General features: G+C 39.7%; 1 protein-coding gene across 3 annotated transcripts in view; it reads left to right on the forward strand.

The window, feature by feature from the left end:
- Positions 1-23,433, forward strand: part of UBN2 (ubinuclein 2) — a 60,918-nt gene that overhangs the window by 20,178 nt on the left and 17,307 nt on the right. For 2 of the 3 annotated variants that reach the window (XM_062624162.1, XM_062624165.1), the window contains exons 4-13: positions 2,514-2,651; positions 3,815-3,927; positions 4,952-5,450; positions 8,774-8,844; positions 9,537-9,666; positions 10,981-11,099; positions 11,756-11,869; positions 13,174-13,317; positions 21,467-21,517; positions 22,790-22,832. In XM_062624162.1, the coding sequence (XP_062480146.1) occupies positions 2,514-2,651; positions 3,815-3,927; positions 4,952-5,450; positions 8,774-8,844; positions 9,537-9,666; positions 10,981-11,099; positions 11,756-11,869; positions 13,174-13,317; positions 21,467-21,517; positions 22,790-22,832 (1,422 nt within the window). The remainder of the gene's footprint in view (positions 1-2,513; positions 2,652-3,814; positions 3,928-4,951; positions 5,451-8,773; positions 8,845-9,536; positions 9,667-10,980; positions 11,100-11,755; positions 11,870-13,173; positions 13,318-21,466; positions 21,518-22,789; positions 22,833-23,433) is intronic. The other variant, XM_062624164.1, reaches the window with a different exon arrangement.

Consider the following 23,433-nt stretch of genomic DNA (forward strand, 5'->3'; position numbering starts at 1 on the left):
CTTCCATTTCAGGAAGATAAAAGGTGATGACTCACTGAAATTTCTGACTACTTACTCAGATTAAATCCACATAGGTCTCCAGTTCAGGCTCTTTCACCAGCTTTCTTGTCAAAGTATACATTTTGTGTTTTCCTCTTCTGGTTAGTTCTTCCTGTCTCAGTGCTTCTGGTAGCCCAGACTTCTTAGTTCATAAACCATTTTACTTTCATCATATGGAGGGGGAAATGAAATAAGTAGGTAGCTGACACTCTGCTTTGCACTCTGTGTGTTCTCTTCATGGAGGTGATCTCAAGTCTTTAGTTAATGTTGTGGCAGTTAAAATGGCTTACTAATTTATTCAGCCTGTTGATTTCTGTCTTCAGACATGCAATGGAAGGCCTGCTGATTCAGACTTCAAAATAACAAGCACATTGTTTCCTTCTCAAGTATCTTAATCATTTGGCTGAGCTACCAAACATTTATTGCTTGCAGGTGTAACTCAAAATCGTCTTTTGCCTTTGCCACAGTGCACACCTCTGAGGTGTGCCAACATACTACTACCGTTTCAGGTAGGCAGAAATTGATTCTTAGTCTATTAGACACTGAGGTTTTTTGTAACACTTTCTGGTACTTACTGGTAACTGGTACTTCTGTAACACTTTCTAGGCCTTGGAAACGCTTCCTCCTTATCTTTGTTGGCAGGTGTGTGTCTCAGGCATTCTGGTTTAATGCTTCCAGGCAGACTGTAGCCTCCAGAATTAATATTTGTTGCTTGCATGCACCATCCTAAAATTTTCCAAATTTGAAAACTAAAACTGGCAGTTTGAATTTGGAGTCATTCAGGACAACGTTTTCTTTCTGAGCAGCAGTAACAGCATTGTCAAGGCAACTCTCCCTAAGTTCTCTTGCAAACACTTCCATGACTGGCTTTGCTACTTACGCATAGAGCTGGAATCAATCTACTCATCCTCCCAGCCTTTCTAAGAATTTGCTATTAACAAGATACTTCCTAGAGTTTCCTGGTAATGCTTGGGAGAAGAATGTCATTCTGAGGAGGCTGCTAGTCATGAAATAATAGAATTCATGTCCTACCCTGTACTTCAGTATTGACCACTTTTCCTGTGTCTTTGGATTTCAGTGTTTTTGAGATACAGCTTCGTACTTCTGAATGGGAAATTCCTTCATAAATACTAAGTACTTTTCAAAATAAAGCGTGTATAAGAGTTTGAAACTTTATGGTTTTAAAACTCTCTAAACAGAGTGAGAGTTTATATGACTTCCAATGTAACAAGTTCTGGCACTGTGGTATTTGTGTAAGAGGCAATGTAATATTCGACACAAAATTAGAAATAAGCCTAACAGATACTGCACTGAAATTTCTCATGGCTGGGATAGCATTTTTAATAAAAGAAAATTTCAGGGTACTTTTGTAAGAGAAGTAGAATTTTGAGCAGAGCACTGTAGTTAGAGTTGGTACTAAATGTAGCATGTGTTGAGATGTCTGAACATGACATGCATTGCAGAGACTGGTATTAATGAAAATTCTGGCAGTCTTAATGAAGCGGCATATAATCTTGACAAGTTCTTATGCTTAATTTACAGAAGCATCTCTACAGTCTGTTCCTGGATATAACATCCAATTCTGTAAAATTCTGATACAGATTAGTTTTCTTCCAGTGCAGTGTTCAGACTGTCATCTTTTCTGAAAATATGGAAGAATTAGGTTCTGGAAATAACTGTAGCTATCACAGATAACTTAAAGGGCCTGTGATAAAAGAGTATGACTAACAAAGTAATTTGAACCACACATTGTCTCATAAAATTGAAGGGCATTCAGTAGAAGTATTAAACGTCAAATTTAAAATCGGTAGAGGCAGGGTTGTGGGGTGGGGTTTTGTTTGGTTTTGGTTTTTTTACAAAATTTTGTTTCAGCCAGTGATGTTGCTGGTATGCCTGTAAGGCTGTCCTAGATGAAAACTAATAATTCACTATGTGCCTGCCTATTTCCTGGACAAAATCAACCTGTGAACAATCAAGTAAACTTGCTTGTAGGTAGGGGGTATATATTTGTTCATATGATTTACATATCTTGAGATTTAACATCTAACATAATGTAACATGCCTTCAGAGACAAGAGACACAATATAGGGGGGAAAAAGGTTGAAAGTTTGGGGTTTTTGTTTGTTTGTTTGTTTCATTTTTTTTTGTATTTTTTGGGGGGGGGGGGGGATTTGGGGGAAGGCCTCTGTGCCCATCCTAATTTCCTTCAGAAAGCAGTACTTTTAATGCCATAAACCTGTCTTTTTCCAAAAAAGGGCATTATTTGAAAGTAGAAAAGTTATTCTGTGATGTCAGCTTCCTGTGCCTTGGCCAGTAATTTTTCAATAACATTACTATCCTGTTTCTATTTCAACAATCTGTGATGTGTACTTGTATAGATTTTTTTTTTTTTTTTAATGCATAGGGACTGGTAAATTAACTATATATTTATTTTATTGAGAAATGCTGATAAACTCATTTTTCCTCCTGCCCAGTATGATGAATTAGTTCCTGCATCCCTCACAACCAAATATGGAGGATTTTATATCAACACTGGTACACTGCAGTTCCGCCAGGCATCTGACTCAGAGGATGAAGACTTTGCAGAAGACAAAAAGCATAGGCCACCTAAAGTGAGTGATCTTACGAATGCTTTTTATACACAGCTTATGCTAGGTGGACACTGAGAAATATTTGATATGCATAGAATGGCTCAGATGAAGAGGTTGAAACCAGAATGCTGCACAGCACTGTTTTATTGGATTTTCTGGTTTGTGGCTCAGGTGCTAGCCTTCAGGAAATAACTCGGGATGTCCAGTCTTGTAAGAGTAACAATTAGGCAAGCTAAGAAGTGTCCATCCATCCTCAAGTGACAGATGATTCTGTAATTTTATTGGGATTTTGTTATGAGATGAGAAATTTTCCAGTACTGCTTTTATGACTTTGCACAACTCTTGCATGATTTGAAAGTTTTCCCAATATTCAAAATAACACTTAACATGTCTGTTAAAGTAAACCTGGTGTATAAGAACACCTATACTAAAAAGCACATATAAAGTTTTTCCCAAACAATGTGCTGCTCTGCGTACATTGACAAAGTTATAATCAATGTGAACATAATTGTTTGCATAGTACATTCACAAGTTCCATGCCATTCTAAGAGCTTCATGTTTTGTGATGTCCTTTACTGCTCTATAATTCCTTAACATAATTTTAAGGTTTTTATATTGGATCTAATTGGGATGGAGTTAACTTTTTTTTTTTCATAGCAGCCCTTACGGTGCTATGATTTGGATTTATGACTAAAATAGCATTGATGGCAACAGACAAAACTCTGATGTGTTGAATAATGTTTGCATAATGTGAAGGCTTTCTTTTTCCCCACTCTGCACCAGCAGGTAAACTGGGGATCAGCAAGAACTGAACTGGCCAAAAAGGTGTTCCATACTGTGTAACTTCATACTCAGCAATGAAGCTGTGGTAGCAGAAGAAGGTGGGGTGATTCAGTCTTCCAAGGCTATTTGGCCATTGCTTAGGAGTATCAGTCTGTGTGTGCCTTTCAGTATTTTTCTTGTTGAAAGCTCTCTGAATTCAGTAACTGTTTAAACATCAGTAATTAGTGAGATTTGTCAGCAACTGCACTGCTGCTAGGAATCCAGTGGTACTATTTGCTTTTACACACATTGAGGTATTTTTCCTGGCTCTGAATTGGAAAGTGTAAGGAAAACCAAATGTTTCTTGCTGTGGAAGTCCTTTAGGTGTAAGAATCATTGTCCTTTATTTGATCTCATTCTAGATAGCAAAGTTAAAAGAAAGTGAAGATCGTGGAATGAAGAAGCGCAAGCGGAAAGATGAAGTGACAGAAAAGGAGAAGAAGCCTCGGAAAATGAAACCTCCTAAATCGTTGGGGTAGGTTTCTTTCATTAGATAACCTTTGAATTGTATGTGAGGTTTGGTTTTAAGCTTGTGTACCATAGCAAGATTATCACAGCTGTTCAGAATATTTTTAAACTATAATTAATAGCAAGTAGATTTTGGGTTTGGAATTCATGTGGGGTTTTTTCATAATTCCTACAAACTGTTTTTTTTTTTATTCCCCCCCATATTTTGAACAGCCAGTAACAAAACAGGGGCAAAAAGCATTATGGAAAAGAGGTGTTAAGTTTGTGAATAGTATTATCCATCATTGTTCTACTCAAAGTCTTATATAGTACTAAGAATTACATCTTCTAATGAAAAATAATTTCCTCCATATCCCTCGGTTTCTAATCTGAAAATTTACAAACGTAGCTTCATCCTACATATTTCTTAGCAACTTTATGTGCTTTCCTGAGATCTGAGGCTAGCATGGAAAGATCAAGGCTGTGTTTTTAATTGGCTTCTAGAAAATTGTTGTTGAGTAAAAGTTATTTTGTTATGCATATTCAAGTTGGTATTGTAAATTTATTGATAGTTGTTCTTTATTTATCAAGGTGATGAATTGGCAAAAAGCGCTCTGTTTAAGTAGCGTATAGATGTTGAGCCTGAATGTCAAAATTCGTAGCAAAGAGAAATTTTTTTTAATGTACATGGTGTGCCTAGTCTCAAAGCAACCTGTCACCATTCACAAGCCTTGAGAGGCAAGTTTAAGTATTTTAGTAGGGTAGATCAGTTTAACAACTGTGCCAACTTCTCCATAATTAAATTGAGAAGTCAAAAGTAAATAACCTTTGCCTCAGTGTGTACATAACCTAACAAAACAAATCAGTTGGAGAGTATGAAATCACATGACCAGCAAAGTTTTATGGTAGTTGATAGAATAGTCTGAAGATGGAAGCACAAAGCATTTGCTTCATTACCCCACTCATTTTTTGATTGTACTAAACTCCCAGGCTTTTGTAAAAAGGCCTCAAAAGTCACATGCATTCTAATGAAAGATTTCTTTCCTCTGCAGAGTAATGGCCTTAAATTCACACAAGTCTGAAAAGAAGAAAAAGAAACTGTATAAAGACTCTCTCTCTCTGGCTGCCATGATCCGTAAATTTCAAAAGGAGAAGGAAGCCATGAGGAAGAAGGAATCTAGTCCAAAACCGCCAGTGACTGTTGCAGCCTCTACCCCTAGTAAAATTCCTTCTTCCTCTCTCAATGCAGGAAACGATATTTCTGACTTGAATCTTAGGATCAATGATCCTGTCCTCTCCATTTTTGGTAGCACAAATGAACGTGAACTCATGCAAGAAGCTGAAAGTGCCCTGGAGATGTTGGGAGACATTGACTTTGACAAGTTGCTTGATGGCACTTCTGATGGCAGCCCAGTATCTGAGCTGTCAGGAGAAAATGGAAATGTCACTCAGGCAACCTACACCTCTCAGGTCATGACACCCAAGCAGGTGCCTGCCCTCCCAGAAGGTCTGCCTATGCTACTTGAGAAGCGCATTGGAGACCTTCGAACAGTAAGTATGAATTCACTGGTAAAGGATTACATTCAAGAATCTGTATTATACTCAAATGAAACAGACACAGAGACAATGAAGGTCAATTGTTAAAGCAATGTTTGTTTCACGGTGGAGACAAGGTTTTCTAAAGCTTCTGTGTATAATAACTTTTATTGTTCGTTTGAGGTTTTTTCCATAATGGAAATATCGGTGTTACTTTAATTTGAATGTTGGTGAAATTGATAGATGCTTTCTTTCTTTGGAGGAAGAAATCTGAAATATGACAGCAGCTTACAAATGTCTTGGATTTTTGGCTTTGTAACATAACTGTTAACTTGCCAGTTTAAAATAACACAACAAACCCCACACCACAACCCAAAAAAACCCACCACAACCCTCCACCCAGCTACAAGAAGAACAAATTCCAAAACAACCACAAAACTGAGTATTTTCTTCTGGAAAGTTAGCACGCAGTCCAAACTTGTTTAAAATGTTAATGAAAAGTATTAAATCTACAACTTAAAAATATCTCAGTAGCTTATTGAAAGGGATCAGAGCTGTTAAGGTATGATGGGTTCCTTGTTTCAGTTGTGGATAAGTTGAGAATAAATTTGTTGTTTGATTATCCAGATTCTGATATTAAAATTTTTCCTTATTCATTACAAAGTGCAGCTTTTCCTTATTCAGCGCAAATTTTGAAAAGCAGCTCAAGTTACTACCTTTTCAGAAAAATATAATTTGAACAGTAGCAGAGCTTGCTTTGCTACAGATAACGATGAAACATAATGTTTCTCACCTGTATGTAAATGGCTTATAATGTTCTTAGTCATTTTTAAATGTACCAAGCTAACTACAGCCAAGACGTTAATATCAGTTAAAGTGAGAGAGATTGTTTTGCCTATCCTTGAATACTCAGATTAATTTTGCTATGAAGTAATAATAAGCTTTTAGCCAAACTGAAGAAGAACTGTAGTAGGCCAAAAGTCAGTGGCCTAACCCCAAATTCATGCTGCTTCACAGTATAACAAGCTCCACACAGCTGGAAGAAAGCCTTAATTCAGTGGATCTTGGAAAAACCTAACTTTTCCATTCTGTGCTTTTGATAATGTCTTCTGGAAGTTTGATGCTGGCAGAACAAGTTTATCCATACACTTGGGGTAAAACTAGACTGTTGACGTAAAGACTCCAACTTTCTCACCTTCTTCTGTAAACGCAAATCAACTGACACATCGTCAGTGGGGGGAAAACGTCTTCTAAAAGGCAGGAAAAAAGAAATGGTTCTTGTCAAATACTTCACATGCTCACAGCTTTAGTGCTCTTGAGTGCAAAGAAAGCTAAGAAGTTTATAGAGCTGTAAGAAGAAGGCTGTGTTGCAGGAATATGATGTTTCTAGACTAAGAACAGTAATAAAAAACCCACTGACTAAATACAACAAAAATTTCCTGACCTCCTTTTGTAGATGAATGCATTCTCGTTCCCTAAGTGGGCAATTCTGAGCTACCATGACAGAAGACAATATTGTACACCTGCAGGAAAATTAGTAAAATGGCTTTTTCTCTATTGTGAAGGTAACTATCAAGATAATCTGTGGGGAAAAGAAAAAAAACAAAATCCACAAAAACCAAGCAAACAACAAACCCCAACAAAACTAAACCCAAGCACAGTTCAGTGATAGTGATGCAGTTTTTGAATCTGGAAATTCAGCCAGAAACACTGTCCAGTGTGACAGTATAATGCTGAAACTGTCTGCATGGGACCAAAATGTCAAAACATATCTTTCCTCCACTTCATATAAACCAGAAGATGATGATAATCCTTGTATTAATTATGCTTAAAGATACTGCATTTAAGACTTTCAAACTTGTCTTTCTGGTATCCTATTACCTTCAAACACCTGTAGTAAAACAATCACTAGCAAACACCTTTCTAAATTTTTTTTTTAGCAGGACAAATGCTTTGATAGTACCATCCCTTCAGCAGCTGAATTTACACTAGAAAATAGTGAGCAGAACACAGTCATTATAGGAACTTAAACTCTGCTATCAGTGTTCATGACTGAACTGGTAAAGCATTCAGACAATGGACTACCTTATGTTTTTTGATAGAGTATCAGACTTCTGTTTTCCTGTGCAGTGTAGAGTTTACAATTCCAGTAAATATTTTTCTTCTCAACTTAAATGTGTCAGTTTACAGATAGCAAGAACAGGAAGTATTTCATAGTAACAGAGGAATTTTGTCAAGCTAACACTTGCATTTATTTATAGTTTTTACCTAATTTGTCGCAGTATTGGAGATTTTTGATTATTTGAATATTCAGCCTTGTAGCATATTGGCTGCCTCTAGTATTTGTCAGTCAGTACGATGATACCATACATGCTTACATTTCTGCATGCATATTCTTTCCTAGCTTGCTGTCTGGTCCCAGTGCCAAAATAGAAGATGACAATAAGCCTGTAAAAGTAGGGCTTTTTTTTATCTTGATTCCTATAAATCTGCAGAGTGGATGGGCACTAGAGAGAAGACCTTACTGATTTTTGTAGAGTGGTGCAGGGAACTGGATTTCTCTAATAAGGTGTTACTGTTTGTGAAAAGAAGAATCTAGGTGATAGGAATAAAGATACAGTAATTCCCATGTAAAATCCTTTTGAGATCAGTAAAACCTTCTAATAAAAGGAAGTATGTATAGGAATAAGACTGAGATTTTTTTCCTACCCCCAGACAAACTTAGGAAGAGACCAAAAATATTAGAGGTATATTTTAAAGATGCTGAGAATGCTGCACAGCACCAGAAAAGAGGGACGAGGTATTCCTCTACATACATAATCCCTTTGTAGAAACACCAGTGAAGGATTAAGGCATATCTAAGAAGGCTGGAAAGTTGTAACTGGCTGAGGCAAATAATGGAGGTAGGAAAGGAGCCTTTCACAGACTGAAAGTAGAAATGTGTTGGTGCTGTTGCCTGCTTGACTTGTCCTCTTTTTAAAGCAAACAGTGGTAGTGGAATGTAGCTGGTTGTGAGGTAATAAAACATGTCTACCAATTTCTTTCTTTGTAGCTATTGGAAAGATGAATGTGTTAACATCAGTGATCCACGCAAATTATAAATGTAATGATTATTTGCCCTAGAGCAGGATGGTTTTATTTGAGTATAGTAACAACAACCGTCACCTTTTTTCTAAACAGTTCAGTATAGTTTGGTTTTGGTTTTGTTTTTTTTTTCCAAAGTAATGCTGTTTTCTGGGAAATAAGAATATAATACAGCTGTAAAAGTAAAGATACAAAGGTTGTTGGGATTAACTGCTCTATGAACTTTTGGATATTCTTTATTGCTGTGTTACCAGGCCGCCAAGATGTTTGATGAAGAAGGCAGGAAGAAGTTTTTCACGCAAGACATGAATAATATTCTGCTGGAGTAAGTGCTTATCTGTACAACCTTCCCTTTTTGGAAAGGGGGTGAAAGGAAAAGTGCAGAAGAGGAAATATTATTGAGGTTGTTCCAACAAAGCCCTTAGAAGTCAATGAAGGTAGATCAGTCTAAGCTAGTTACTAGCTAAAGAGATTTATATATGAATATGATTCCTGTCATGACTGTCTGTCTTTATCCAGTGTAAAGCGTTTTGTAGTGCCCTGTGTCCTTCACTTCATGTGTTAAATTCAACAAAACTGCCATTATTTCTTCCTGTACCCCACTTTCATAACTCAAAATACCTTCAGCTTTCATGAAGGAAAATTCCAGCTCTTTTTACTCTGTAATGCTTCAATTAAGTAGAAAGTTCTATGTTCATATTCTAAGAAACAAAAATAATCTCTAGGAGATTGTAGTAGTCAAAATTGTATCAAGATTGATGTGCAGTGGTGGGAGTAAATGAAATTTGAATAATGTTCAATGTTGCTGGAAAAGTATGCATTTGAATGGTTTCTTGCCATTGATGAAGACATCCTCTTTTTGTAAAAAAAGTTTATCTGAAAATGTTCCAAGCTGATATTTTTGGTGCACATAGCTAGAATATATTATGCATAAAAGCTTCCTTAGGTTATTTTTTTTAGCTGTCATTTTCATCTTGGGGTGCCTCAGTGGTTGACTGTCTCTTGTTTGTTTGACAGTATTGAGCTACAGTTACAGGAGATAAATCCTGCCGTCCGCAATGGAGTGTACTCTCACCTTGAGGCTTTTGTGCCATGCAATAAGGACACACTAATAAAGCGTCTGAAAAAGTTACACCTCAATGTCCAGGTAAGGATAGGGAGATTAGCTCCAGCATGGATCAGTTATGTAATGGTGATGAGGACAGAACACAGGAGAGTAGTGCAGCAGCCACACTGTCTCCAGTAAAGCAAAAGATTTTGGATCAGTTGTTAAGATGAGCTTAAAAGTGCTTTTTTTTTTTTTTGTGTGTGTGTGTATGTATGTGTAATTGCTGTTGTCACTACTTTAAATACAAGTAGTTTTAAGTATTTCAGGCCCTTTATTTGAGAATGAAGTGCTTTCATCTTGAAAGCTAGGTACAAGGTACATATCAAAGTAGCAGAACTAGAAAGCTACAATAATCGTGGTTATGATAGGCTAAAAAAAATACCCGTAACTATTACATGCACTTTTGTGTCAAGAAAAAAGAAAGGATAATAGATGACCCAGCCTGTGCTGTTTGTGCAAAATAGCCTTTGTGGCTAGGTCTTACAAATACTTTGTGTGTCATTTGCAGTTACTTTTCTCTTAGAGTGTGTTTTCGTATTGAAAAAAAGTTATCTGTCATCTGAAGTATCCTGACCTGATTCTTCAGATGAAATCTAGGACTAAATCTTGTAGACAATCTGAGGATCATGAATGCAGAGTCTCAAACTTGCTAAGAAGACAAACAGATTCATGTGCTATTTTTAAGCAGTAAGACATAATAGCACATAGTTTTCTAGTTCTTCTCAGTAAGCAGTTATGATTAACACTGTGAAGTCAGGAGATGTAGGAAGAGAATTTAAAACGTGGGGAAGTATATACTATATTACTTTAATGCTTGAAGTTCTTAATTTGGAGGTAATTCTAAATACATATTTTTTACCTTTGAAGTACATGGATTACATATAATAATTAATATTCAGATAATCTGATACATGTATATTGTTCATTAGCTAGGATGTTTTTATACCACAGCATTTTTTTTGGAAACTTGTATTAATTGTGTGCTTATTTGCAAGTGTCATCTTGTTCTTCCCCTCAGGTTTTCTTGCTTAGTTTGGTTTTAATAACTGTCTAATGAGATCATGCCATAATGTTTTGGGATATTCATGATAATTTTCCTTGTGGCTAACTTTCATTGTTTCTAGTCTCAAGACTTGAATTTTTTCATACAATTTTTTTTTAAGTATATGCATTTCTATAATCCTGTTGCACCTAACAGGATTCAAGTGCCATGTAGGAAATGGCTGTTGCGGTCAGTAGTTAGTGCTGGGAATACTGCGTTAGGAGTGAGTGGGAAGTAATTTTTGTGAAACTATCCAAAGCACTTTTTACATTGCATCTAATAAGACTGATCTGGTGTTTTTCTTTTTACAGGATGACCGCTTGAGAGAACCACTGCAAAAGCTGAAACTGGCTGTCAGTAATGTCATGCCTGAACAGTTATGCAAGTATCAAGAGGACTGCCAGGCCCGCAATCAAGCCAAGAATGCCAAGTAAGTATTTTTGGAGTCTGTGCATGCCCGTTCTAGAGTCCAGCTGAAAGTCTGTCTCCACATTGTTCATTCCCTGAGCTCAGCAGAGTACTTGGCTTCAGTTTACAGGTGTCTGTAAATTTTGAACTGTACAAAAATACTTAGTTTTGGGTAGGTGATGTTATCACACCTGGCTCTAGAAAGAAATTCCATTAACTGAGGTCTTAAGAGAAAGAAATTGTAAACTGACAAGTATGCTGGAGATTCTCAAAATGCCAGATTAATGGAGGAGGATGGTGTGTTCAGGGCCTTGATATATTTTGCCCTTGTTCTTTATAATAGTTTCACTCGTCGTTCACTAATTTTTAGACTTGGAGAAGCGTTAATAAACTGATAAGCTTCCTGCCATTTCTCAATAGAGACACTGTGTAAAGTTTATAGCTAGTAGCCTTGATAGGATCCCTAAAATGTGTCCTTTTCACTTGTCTCTGAGGACCATGAAGAGGTGGGGAGATGAACTTTCAGGAGGGGTGTAATGAGAATCTGAAGACGAGTCTCTTTTTTTGTTGTTGTTGTTTTTTGTTTTTTTTCCTAGCACCTAAACCCACACTCCTTACTCAAGGAAACATTTTGTCTCTGTTGTATACCTATAAAGAAAATAATTGTTCTGTCTGCAGGTTACAAGCGGAAGATGAACGAGAGAAAAATGGATCAGAGGAAGATGATGATGAGAAACCTGGAAAGAGGGTTGTGGGACCCAGAAAGAAGTTTCATTGGGATGACACAGTGAGGTGAGACAAAATCACCTTTTCCACCAAGAATTATCACTGACTTCTTAAAGGGATCTCTGAGGGGATGTTATGCAATGCTTTTCAGAAATACACCTCTGAGAAATTTTTGGAGAGTGCTGGGGCTAAGCAGGCAAGCTAGAATGTTGCCCTCCTTTAACATGAAGGGCAATACCATCCTATGTCTGATGGGATTTTTCGCTGCTTTTTTATCTGTGTTACCCAAATTAATATTTTCCTGGTCCTAGGACTTTAAGCTTCTTTAAGCAAAGAATGCATGTAAGCAGAGTTACACCTGCTTCCCACCATTCTAGGAATAGGTCACAAAATGCTGTCAACCAATGAGCAGTAAAGATTTCTGCCACAACAGGGTAGATTTTCAAAGTTGGTGATGCTGTTTTGGCAAGCCTCTCAGTCTTTGGGCAAGCCAGCATCCAGAATGCATGAATCTTAACCCCTCCCATCCCCTCTGAAAACAAATTCTGTGTTATCTCTCAAGAGCAACACAGATTCTTATCTGAAATTATGAAGTCTCACTTTTCTTTTTCCTCAAATAGATTTTAACTGAAAACTGAGATTACTGTTATTTAAATAATCTAGGTAGGTTTCTAAGCGAGCAAATCCTTCTAAATCAGATATTTCCCATGCAAGATATAAGCTAATTTTAATAAAAATATATGTATTATTTAAAAGGGCTGACGGACTTCTCACAGTGAGTCTTTTTTAGTATGTTAAGATGACAGGGAAGCAAGCTTCACAGAATATATAAAACTAGTATAGCTTAGACTGACCTGGAGGGAGCCATACTTAACGAGAGATATTTAAATCTGCTCTTCATTGAAGAGGCTCTGAAAGGCCAGTGTTACTTTGTGCACTTTTTTTATATTTGAGGACAGTAAAAGACAACATCATTGTCAGGAAGAGTGTAAAGAGTGTAAAATGGATTTCACTTGCTTTTAGACATTCTCCATCTTAAACGAAATAGAGGTCACTGTGAGCAACATGAGATGTTTCAGCTATGAGGAAGCTAGAAAAAAAAAAGAAAGTAAAACCAAGTACAACATTATAGTAAAGATGGCAAGAAGCGAGCCATATGGTCTGCTGGAAATGGAGGAAAAGTGGTAGTGACAAATCATACCAGTTGTAGTAGCAAGCTTCCAAAAATTCCAATTGGAGCTGAGCTCTTCCTACAGATGGTGATGGGCAGCAGCTGTATAATGGTATCAGTCTTTCCATTTCTCAGCCTTTTTCTGTTGAGCTTTTGAAAGTATTGTTTCTTTCAGTACACCTATTGTGTCTTTTTGCAGGTCTCTGTTGTGTAATCTTGTCAAGATCAAGCTGGGATGCTATGAGCTAGAGCCAAATAGAAGTCAGTCTGCTGAAGATTACCTCAAAACCTTTATGGAAACAGAAGTGAAGCCACTTTGGCCTAAAGGCTGGATGCAAGCAAGGTAAGGTACCTGCTTTGTGTATCTATTAATCTTGGTACAAAATATTTCTTGGATCTTCTTTATTGTCATACATTTGACTGAATTACATCCTGTTAATTTTGGTTAAAACTTCAAAATATGTCAGTGGAACTGAAATAATTTAGAAGATAGAAAATTAACTTCTGAAGAACATTCAGGCTTGTGTGCAAGCCTGAGAGCTAAAAGCCCAGTGTTGTCTTTGGAGAACTGTCTGCTGTTGTCATCTGCTGGAGACTGAATTTGTGACAGTTTGTAACACAGTGTGTGATGCTTCATTTGAGAGAGAGCTATGAGGAGGGGGGGGTAACTGCTGAGGAAGTTCTTTCTGTGGTATAGAAAGTGATAGTAATATAGAAAGCAGCCATGCCTATATAACTTGCAGGCAGTCTGATAACACAGTGTAACATAGACTATAAGATTATAAACTGGAATTTCAACACCAGAGTTCACAAAACACTAAGGTTTGTACTCTTTATTTCCTGTATGCAACGGGGATGCTCTGTGATGCTGTGGTTAAAAATTCACTTGTTTCTTGACGAAGACTTATACTTGCGTCCTACTGACTTAGGTGGAAACAACCACACAAAGGAGGGAAAATGAGAGCAATAGTAATCATTGTGAAATACAAATTTGACAGTTTTCAAACACTTTGAAGTGGAAGAAGAGAAGCAAATATAGGTGTTCTTTCCTTCTGTACATCTGCTGCAAAAGACAATTTCCCAGCAAATATTTACTGTAAAAGCTTAATGATATATTATAAATGCTCCATTCCTGGCAGTGTTCAAGGCCAGGTTGGACGGAGTCTTGGGTTACATGGGTGGCGAGGCACCAGAACAGGCTGTCCAAAGAAGTGGTAAATGTTCCATCCCTGGCAGTGTTCAAGGCCAGGCTGGACAGAGTCTTGGGTGACATGGTCTAGTGTGAGGTGTCCCTGCCCATGGCAGGGAGTTGGAACTAGGTGATCTTAAGGTCCTTTCCAACCCTAACTATATGATACATTAATACTAATCAATGAGATTGCCTTGATTGTAGATTACCTGCCCCAGGGAGCATGAGCGACCAGGATCGCTGTGAACAGAGCAGGTCGAGGCAGTTCGCTCGGGTAGGCGAGCGGGATGGTGAGCACTCGTCGTATGAGCAGGGCCCGGTCCGGGAGCTCTGGTCTGGCTGCCTCGGCGGTCGCCAGCGTAGGCACCCAGACAGAGCCGATGAGAGGGGAGGCTGCAGTGCAGAGCTCGGGGTGTAGAGAGTGCCTGCACTGGTCTGGTGAGGGGAGGGTGCACAACGGGCAGGGCTGCACTCGGTGCTCCCTGGTGGAGGTCCTCCTGCAGCAGGTGGCTGAGCTGCGGGATGCTGTTAATAGGCTGCGAGGTGTCAGGGAAGCTGAGAGTAAGCAGGAATGCTTGTTCCTGGCCCAAACTGTGCAGGGGCCTCAAGCTTCACCTCTAGCTCACGAAGGAAAGAGGGAGGCCTTTAACCTGGGAAGCTGGGAATTAGTGACAGAAAAAAAAACAACAAAAAAAAAGGAGGAAAAGGACAACCAAAAGCGAGGGGCTTCTCCCTAAATCTGTTGTCCCCACGCAGAACCGCTTTGCTGTCCTGCAGGGGGCTAACGAGGGAACACACTAGAGCCAGAAACAGCTGGCTGATGCCCTGGTAAAGAAGATCTCTACTGGTGCTGCTAGGAAAAAGTGGCGGATCATAGTAGTAGGGGACTCTACACTGAAAGGGACAGAAGCACTTGTCTGCCGGCCAGACCCCGTCTCAAGGGAGGTGTGTTGCCTACCGGAGGCATGGATCAGGGATGTGGCAGAGAAGCTGCTGCTCTAGTGAGTCCCATGGGCTATTACCCACTCCTGGTGATACATGTGGGTGCTAGGGATATAGACAGCAGCCTGGGGAACATAAAGAAGGACTACAGAGCCCTGGGGGAGGTGGTTAGGGGCTCTGGAGCTCAGATAGTCCTTTCGTTAATTCTCCAGGATACAGGGGAGGACTTAAAAAAAGCTAGGAGGATTAGTCAGGTTAATATAATGGTTAAAAGGGTGGTGTCATAGTCAGGGGTTTGGGTTCCTTGAACACGGGACCCAAGTTTGTAGGCCAGGTCTACTGGGGGCTGGTGGAGCTGGTCTAAGAAGGGAAAGAGCAGTTTTGGTAGGAGGCTTGCCAGACTGGTCAAAGAGGCTTTAAACTAGATGTGTTGGGGGAGGGGGGCATCATTCCATCCCAACACACCCAGTCAGTTGCCAGCACCTGTAATAAATGCTCAGAGCAATGTAGAGATATCCCAGCCGTTCCAGCCAATGAGCCGGCTTCATTTGGAGCTCGGCTCAGATGCCTCTATACAAACACCCGTGGCATGGGGAGCAGACAAGAGGAATTAGAGATGTGTGCACGTCTGCGGGGGTATGATATAATAGGCATTGCAGAAACATGGTGGGGTGGCTCCTATGACTGGAGTGTTGGAATGGAAGGTTACAGGCTTTTTAGAAAAGACAGGCCTGGCAGGCAGGGAGGGGGAGTTGCCCTTTATGTTAGGGATAGGCTGGAGAGTATGGAACTCTGTCTGGGGACAGGTGAGCAGTCCACAGAGAGTTTGTGGGTCAGGGTTAAAGGGAGTATAGCTATGGGAGACATTACTGTGGGGATCTGTTACAGACCGCCTGATCAAGGAGAACCTGCGGACGAAACACTCCATAGACAGATAGGAAAAGCGTCACGCTCACAGGCCCTTGTTCTCATGGGTGACTTCAACCACCCTGACATCTGTTGGAAGGACGGTACGGCCCAGCACAAGGAATCCAGGAGGTTCCTCGATTGTGTGGAAGACAACTTCCTTCTGCAAGTAATAGAGGAGCCGACAAGGAGAGGTGCCATGCTTGACCTCGTGCTCACCAACAGGGAAGGACTTGTTGGAAATGTGATGCTCCAGGGCAGCCTTGGATGCAGCGATCACGAGACGTTTGAATTTGAGATCCTCAGGACAGTGAGAAGAGCATGCAGCAAGCTCACTGCCCTGGACTTAAAAAGAGCAGACTTTGGCCTCTTCAGGAACCTGCTTAGTAAGGTTCCATGGGATACAGCCCTAGAGGGCAGGGGGACCCAAGACTCTTGGTTGATATTCAAGGATCACCTGCTACAAGCTCAGGAGTGTTGCATCCCAACTAGAAGGAAGTGCAGCAGGAGGGGCAGGAGACCTCCTTGGATGGATAAGGAGCTCCTGAGGAAAATTCAAATGAAAAAAGAGGCTTATAAAAGGGGGAAGCAAGGACAGGTGGCATGGGAAGAGTACAGGGATGTTGTCTGGGAAGCTAGGGACCAGGTTAGGAAAGCTAAGGCCCAGTTAGAATTAAACTTAGCTAGAGGTATTAAAGATAACAGGAAGGGATTCTACAGGTACATAGCAAATAAAAAACAGACTAGGGAGAACGTGGGCCCCTCAGGAAGTTCTCGGGAGAACTGACTACACAGAATTTGGAGAAGGCTGAGGTTCTGAATGACTTCTTTGCTTCGGTCTTCACTGGCAAAGGCTCTGACCACACCACCCAAGTCTTGGAAGGCAGACTCAGGCACTGTGAGAATGAAGACCTTGGGCCCACTGTAGGAGAGGATCTGGTTTGAGACCATCTTGAAAATCTGAACGTGCACAAGTCCATGGGTCCTGATGAGATCCATCCACGGGTCCTGAAGGAGCTGGCAAATGAACTTGCGAAGCCGCTGGCCATCATATTTGAAAATCATGGCAGTCAGGTGAAGTTCCCAACGACTGGAAAAAGGGAAATATAAGCCCCATTTTCAGGAAGGGGAAAATGGATGACCCTGGGAGTTACAGACCAGTCAGTCTCACCTCTGTGCCTGGCAAAATCTGGGAGCAGATTCTCCTGGAAGGCATGCTAAGGCACATGAAAATCAACAAGGTGCTTGGTGACAGCCAGCATGGCTTCACTAAGGGGAAATCCTGCCTGACCAATTTGGTGGCCTTCTATGATGGGGCTACAGAACTGATGGACAGGGGTAGAGCAGTTGACGTCATCTACCTGGACTTGTGCAAAGTGTTTGACACTGTCCCACACAACATCCTTGTCTCTAAATTGGAGAGACATCAATTTGATGGATGGACCACTCGGTGGATAAAGAACTGGCTGGATGGCTGCACACAAAGAGTTGTGGTCGATGGCTCAGTGTCCGGCTGGAGACCAGTAACGAGTGGCATCCCTCAGGGATCGGTGTTGGGACCGGTCTTGTTTAACATCTTCGTCGCTGACATGGACAGTGGGATTGAGTGTGCCCTCAGCAAGTTTGCTGATGACACCAAGCTGTGTGGTTCGGTTGATACTTTGGAGGGAAGGAATGCCATCCAGAGGGACCTTGACACTCTTGTGAGGTGGGCTGATGCCAACCTTATGAAGTTTAACCATGCCAAGTGCAAGGTCTTACACCTGGGTCGGAGCAATCCCAGGCACAGCTACAGGTTGGGCAGAGAAGAGATTCAGAGCAGCCCTGCCGAGAAGGACTTGGGGGTGTTGGTTGATGAGAAAATGAACATGAGCTGGCAGCGTGCGCTCACAGCCCGGAAATCCAACCATATCCTGGGCTGCATCAAAAGGAGCGTGACCAGCCGGTCGAAGGAGGTGATCCTGCCCCTTTACTCTGCTCTCGTGAGATGTCACCTAGAGTATTGTGTGCGGTTCTGGTGTCCTCAACATAAAAAGGACATGGAACTGTTGGAACAAGTCCAGAGGAGGGCCACAAGGATGATCAGGGGACTGGAGCATCTCCTCTATGAAGACAGGCTGATTAAGTTGGGGCTGTTCAGCCTGGAGAAGAGAAGGCTGTGTGGAGACCTCATAGCAGCCTTCCAGTATCTGAAGGGGGCCTATAGGGATGCTGGGGAGGGACTCTTCATTAGGGACTGTAGTGACAGGACAAGGGGTAACGGGTTAAAACTTAAACAGGGGAAGTTTAGATTGGATATAAGGAGGAAATTCTTTCCTGTTAGGGTGGTGGGCACTGGAATGGGTTGCCCAGGGAGGTTGTGAATGCTCCCGTCCGTGGCAGTGTTCACGACCAGGTTGGGCAAGGCCTTGGGTGCTACGGTTTAGTGTGAGGTGTCCCTGCCCATGGCAGGGGGGTTGGAACTAGATGATCTTAAGGTCCTTTCCAACCCTAACTATTCTGTGATTCTAAGCTGTAAAGATAACTGTACTGATTGTTTCCTAGAATAGTCAGTGTAGAAAATTAGGTTGTAATAAGCTGTTTGTGAAACAGTAATGAAAGGAACAAATGAACCTTTACACTTCTTGGCATACAGCTGACTTATTTCTGTTCAAGGATCTAGCTTTGTATCATAAGTATGCTGATGAGTGAGAGGTTATCTCATATGAAGATTCTATTGAAGTAAACAAGATGTAGAATCCCAGTTTAGTTTAAAAACACTAAACAGAGATCACTGATATTGGCACAACAGTCAAGTGATAATGTGAGGTCATCCAAGAATACACAAGGAAAGCATGTTAAAAGTTTGCATTTGAAAGCGATATAACATATGGTTCTTTCCCTTCCATATGGTAAGCATGCTGAAAACTTTCTGTAAGCTTTGAAACTACCTATAAAAGGGATTTCAACACAAAAGGACAAAAATCAAACAAACCTAAAACCCCCCAAATGACTTCTCCCCTTACACAAAACAAAAAACCCCAAGCAAACAAAAAAACCTGTACCCACCAACAAACCAAATAAACACCAGAAGCTGCCTCAGCATAACTTTCTGTAGACCAGCAAGACTTCTTTTACCAGCTAGGCAGTTTTGGTGCCATAGAAATTGTCCTGTATTTATAGGGAGGCACTTCACTGAGTTCTCTTTAGGAAGTGGTATATTGTAATTTGTAGAGAAACAGTTACATATGGAAAGAGAAAAAGCAAGAATTTCAGGGAGTCTGATAGTGGTAGCTCCTAATACAGTACATTTATTCATATGCTGGCTGGATGCTCAGTGCTGTTAATAAGTTAGAGTAAGGATTATCATGCTGAAGGATTTACTTTTATGCATGGTCTCAGAAGGAGCTATGTAAGCTGGAAAAATGAAGGCTTTTAATGTTAAAAATGGGCTGCTGACTGCATTTCACAAGAAAGACGTCCTAATTGGAGTAGGTCTGTGGTACCAGAACTTTGTAGGATCAGCCTACAGGAAAAGTTTTTGCTCTGTCAAAGTTAACTGCATTTACTGTTCGTCATAGGTCAGTATAGAAGCATGAGAATATGTATCAACCATAATTTAAAACTTCATTTGTCCATGGGTATCACAACTACCTTTGTCATATGAATTTTCAATGTATATAACTTCCATACTCAGCCCCAGATTATTTTATTAATATCCATGGACTTAGAGAAATATTTTTGTCTTAAAGGATCCCAAAGCCTTTCAAATAATGTAACCCATTTTTTTATGTAACTGGGTTGCATATTAATTTCATGTGTGTTAGAAAAAAGCCTGCAACGTAAATATGTGTATGTTCAAAAACAAAGTGTAAGGAACAGGAAGTCTGTTTCCTTTAATTCCAAGAGTTTAATAATCATTGGAGGTCATCATGCATGTAGGCTTGGAGAACATTTATTTTGTGCAGGTCAGGCAGCATGCTTGACTTGAAATCATGATCAGAGAGAAACAATCTCATACTGATCTCTCCTCAGTTTTTAAATCTGAATATATTTATGCAGTGGTGGGGTTATCTTCCAAGTGTGTTCTTCCTTTGGAGCATACACTGCACTGTCCTTTCTTTGTACTGTAGCTTCTGTTCCTGTAGTAGTACACTTTTGTCTTGAACCCATAAGGATGATACTACAAGTTACTGGGGCCTGGATTAATTTTGGATTTTCATTCCGAAATTAAAAAGTTTAAGGAACAGACAAAGCACCAGGAAGGAGGTGTGAGAGAAAAATTCTGGAGAAATTTCTGGGTAGGACAGAAAGTGGCACATGGAACTTGTAGTAAAAGGAACATCTCATTACCTTATGTTCTTCATGGGCATTCATTAGTTCCTGATGGGGAGCAATGTAATACAGATTTGGAGTTTAGTATCGTAAAGAAAATGGGACAAAGTGGAATCTGAGAATTAAGGCACTGAAATGTAGCAAGAGGATGTCAATGTTTTCTTGCCAGATTATGAGATTTTGCATACATGGATTTTCCGTTAACTATTGCAGCTCTAAGGATGTGTTACTGGTGAAAAGCTCTTGTTTAGATAGCGGTTTATGATGTGATCACTGTTAGTGTGATAGTAGTGGTGTAGGATGATCTTGTCTGTTCTTGTTTGCCTACCCTGGAAACAGGGAAGAGGGCCAAGTTTTCATTAGTTGTCTACGTATAGCTGCATTTGGGTAGTAAAGCTGCAAGATAGGTACAGGTCGAGAATCATTTTCACTTCTCACTTGTCAGCTTATGGGTTGATAACAAGGAAATAAAAGCATGTGAACTGTTGAGATTTGTCATACCAACTCTTGCCATTCATTGGCTCTGTAGTAAAATGTCTGTTTAAGTCCAGTGTAGCGCAAGTCACAGAAATGGTACGCAATGGCCTGTGTAAAATATTGAAGAAAATCAAAAGCTGGCATGGCTACTGTATTCTGACTTTTTTTCCTCTGTTTTAAAAAACAAAGATGAAAAAAACAGACACAAAAATAGCACCAAAGCACAACAGACTAACCTCAAAACTCAAACTGTGATCAGTGTGTGACTACATAGTGTGAAGAGTTTATCATAATCCTTAATTTAATATTTGAAATGTCTCATTGGTATTCAAAATTCTATTACATTGACTTGTGCTTGGCCATTCACTGAAGTGTTTTGAATGTAAACTTGAATTTAGGGGTTTGGTGTTTTTTTTTTTTGTTGTTGTTGTTTTTCATTGTTGTTTGTTTTTTGTTTTGTTTTGGGTTTTTTTGGCATTCTTCTATTTATGGGTACCTGGAGCTACATCATGTTAGCAGTACAGACAAGCTACCTACTGTCTGCTTTGGGGACAGATGATCAAAGTGTTCTTCTGAAAATTCAAGGATATTTGCATATTTGGTGGTCATATGCTGATTGTCCCTGTAGAATCACCTTATGTTTCTTTACTTGTCACTCTTTTAGGATGCTTTTTAAAGAAAGCCGAAGTGTTCACAATCACCTCACTTCTGCTCCGTGAGTATAACATTTATAACTGCTATCTTTAGGTTCTTTGTAGTGTCTTTAGCCATCTTCTTGCTACATTTTTTTTTTTTTTTGGACGGAGGAGAAAACGGAGAGATTTTGGGATTTGTTTGAAGAAACTTATGATGTTAATGATAAGTAATGTTCTTGTGGCATGATATTTTAATTCATTTATGAAGTGGCTAGAGAAATCAAGAGGATATTCATTCTTGGATTAATGCCTTTAACTCAGAGTATTTCAAAGTGCTGTATGCTGTCTGAATTTTGCTGTACAGCATATTAAATTGAACTTAGAGGCTGCAGTACTTCCTCCTCTTTTCTTCATAAATATCTCTGTAACAACATAAGTCTGTGTATCTTAGTGGAATTTTACCTCTGTTTTCAATGACACTGTGTACCTCTGGGGACCTGTCCGCATTCAGCCAGAATTCAGATAAACAGTTATGACTTTGAATAGCACACAAATTGCAATCTCTGTGAGAAATGATTGATACAGGATATTTTTATACATAACAAAACTGAGTCACGGTCCACCTACAGTAAGGTTGTCTTTTAACCAGGCATATTCCTAGTTGTGTGGGAAAGGAGAGAAAATGACCTATAAAATGTAAATCCTTTTGAAGAAATAGAAATGTGTGAAATGCCTAACTGAAAAATTGAAGCTGATGACTAATAATCCTTAATGCTGTCCTTGACTGCATAACTGCAGTTGGTGCTAAGATGTTCGCTTACACTGCAGAAGACCCTGGAAGCTTGTTAAATGACTTCTTGCAACAAACAGAAGTTAGATACAACAGTGGAACAGTTTTTAAGCAACAGAACCCTTCTTTTCTTTGGGGGGGGGGGGGGGGGGGGGGGGGGAGAAAGCAACTGATTTTATGTGGTTTGAAATATAAATGAGAACACAAAGTATACTCCTCAGTGACAAAGCCATCAATGTAAAGTGAAATTACTTGATTTTTTTTTTTTTTTTTGGAATGTCTCTAAATTGGACAAGTAAAAAATGGCTCTCTTGATACATATCAGATGATATCAGCAATTTAGTGAATTTTGCATCTAAATGACTAGAGATACATGACCCAAAAATGGATTAAAGGTGTGCTTGTTCTCTCCCCCTCTGGATTTTAACTCATTTTCTGGATGTTTTATTATTAAAGCTGGATTACAGTAGTCATCTGTCATATCGGGATGGGGTAACAGTTAAAACCAAAGTGACTTGCCTTTCTGTTGTCTTCTGATGTACATGTGTATCCTCTGTTTTAGGGCAAAGAAGAAGGTGATTCTGGCCCCTAAACCCAAAGTGAAGGTAAATATGCCTGTTTAGATATCTGAATTTTATATGACCACTTGATACAAGCTGTTTCCTGCCTCTGATCCAGAAAGATTCTGGCAGAAGGATTCCATCAGGAAATGCTGTAAGAGGTTATTGACTTGGTGCTGTAGTACTACTAGTTCAAAAGACTTCTGTATAGCTTTGTAACTTTAGGCTATATTAGCTCTTTGAAAATGACTATTAAGAAGTACTAGTTCCAATAAAATTGCACTTTTTTTTTTTAGTGTTTTTTGTGTTCTTTGTCAGCTGTATTAGATTTGGTAAGACTGGAAAAATATGTGGTTGGGAGAACAGCGCAAGTTGATAGAGGTTCTTGTTAGACATGACTAGGTGTTGTCTTAGTTCAGTAGCTATTTTACCTAGCAGTCAGGTTAGCTACCCTGTTCTTCACAGATTATTCTTAACTGTGTGGGGCGCTCTTAGTTACAACAGTAACTAAGTGGAGCAACAGGTTTTAAACACAAATAGGTTTAAAAACACAAATATTGAATTAGCATGGAGGACTAAAAGTCCTAGATATCATAGGTAATACAAAAGTTTCAATAATAGACCTTCTTCAGTTCATCTGAATATA

This window comes from Pezoporus occidentalis, unplaced genomic scaffold (assembly GCF_034315485.1).
Source record: "Pezoporus occidentalis ecotype Australia unplaced genomic scaffold, CSIRO_AGI_Poc_V1 ctg263, whole genome shotgun sequence".
In the NCBI taxonomy this organism is placed as follows: domain Eukaryota; kingdom Metazoa; phylum Chordata; class Aves; order Psittaciformes; family Psittacidae; genus Pezoporus; species Pezoporus occidentalis.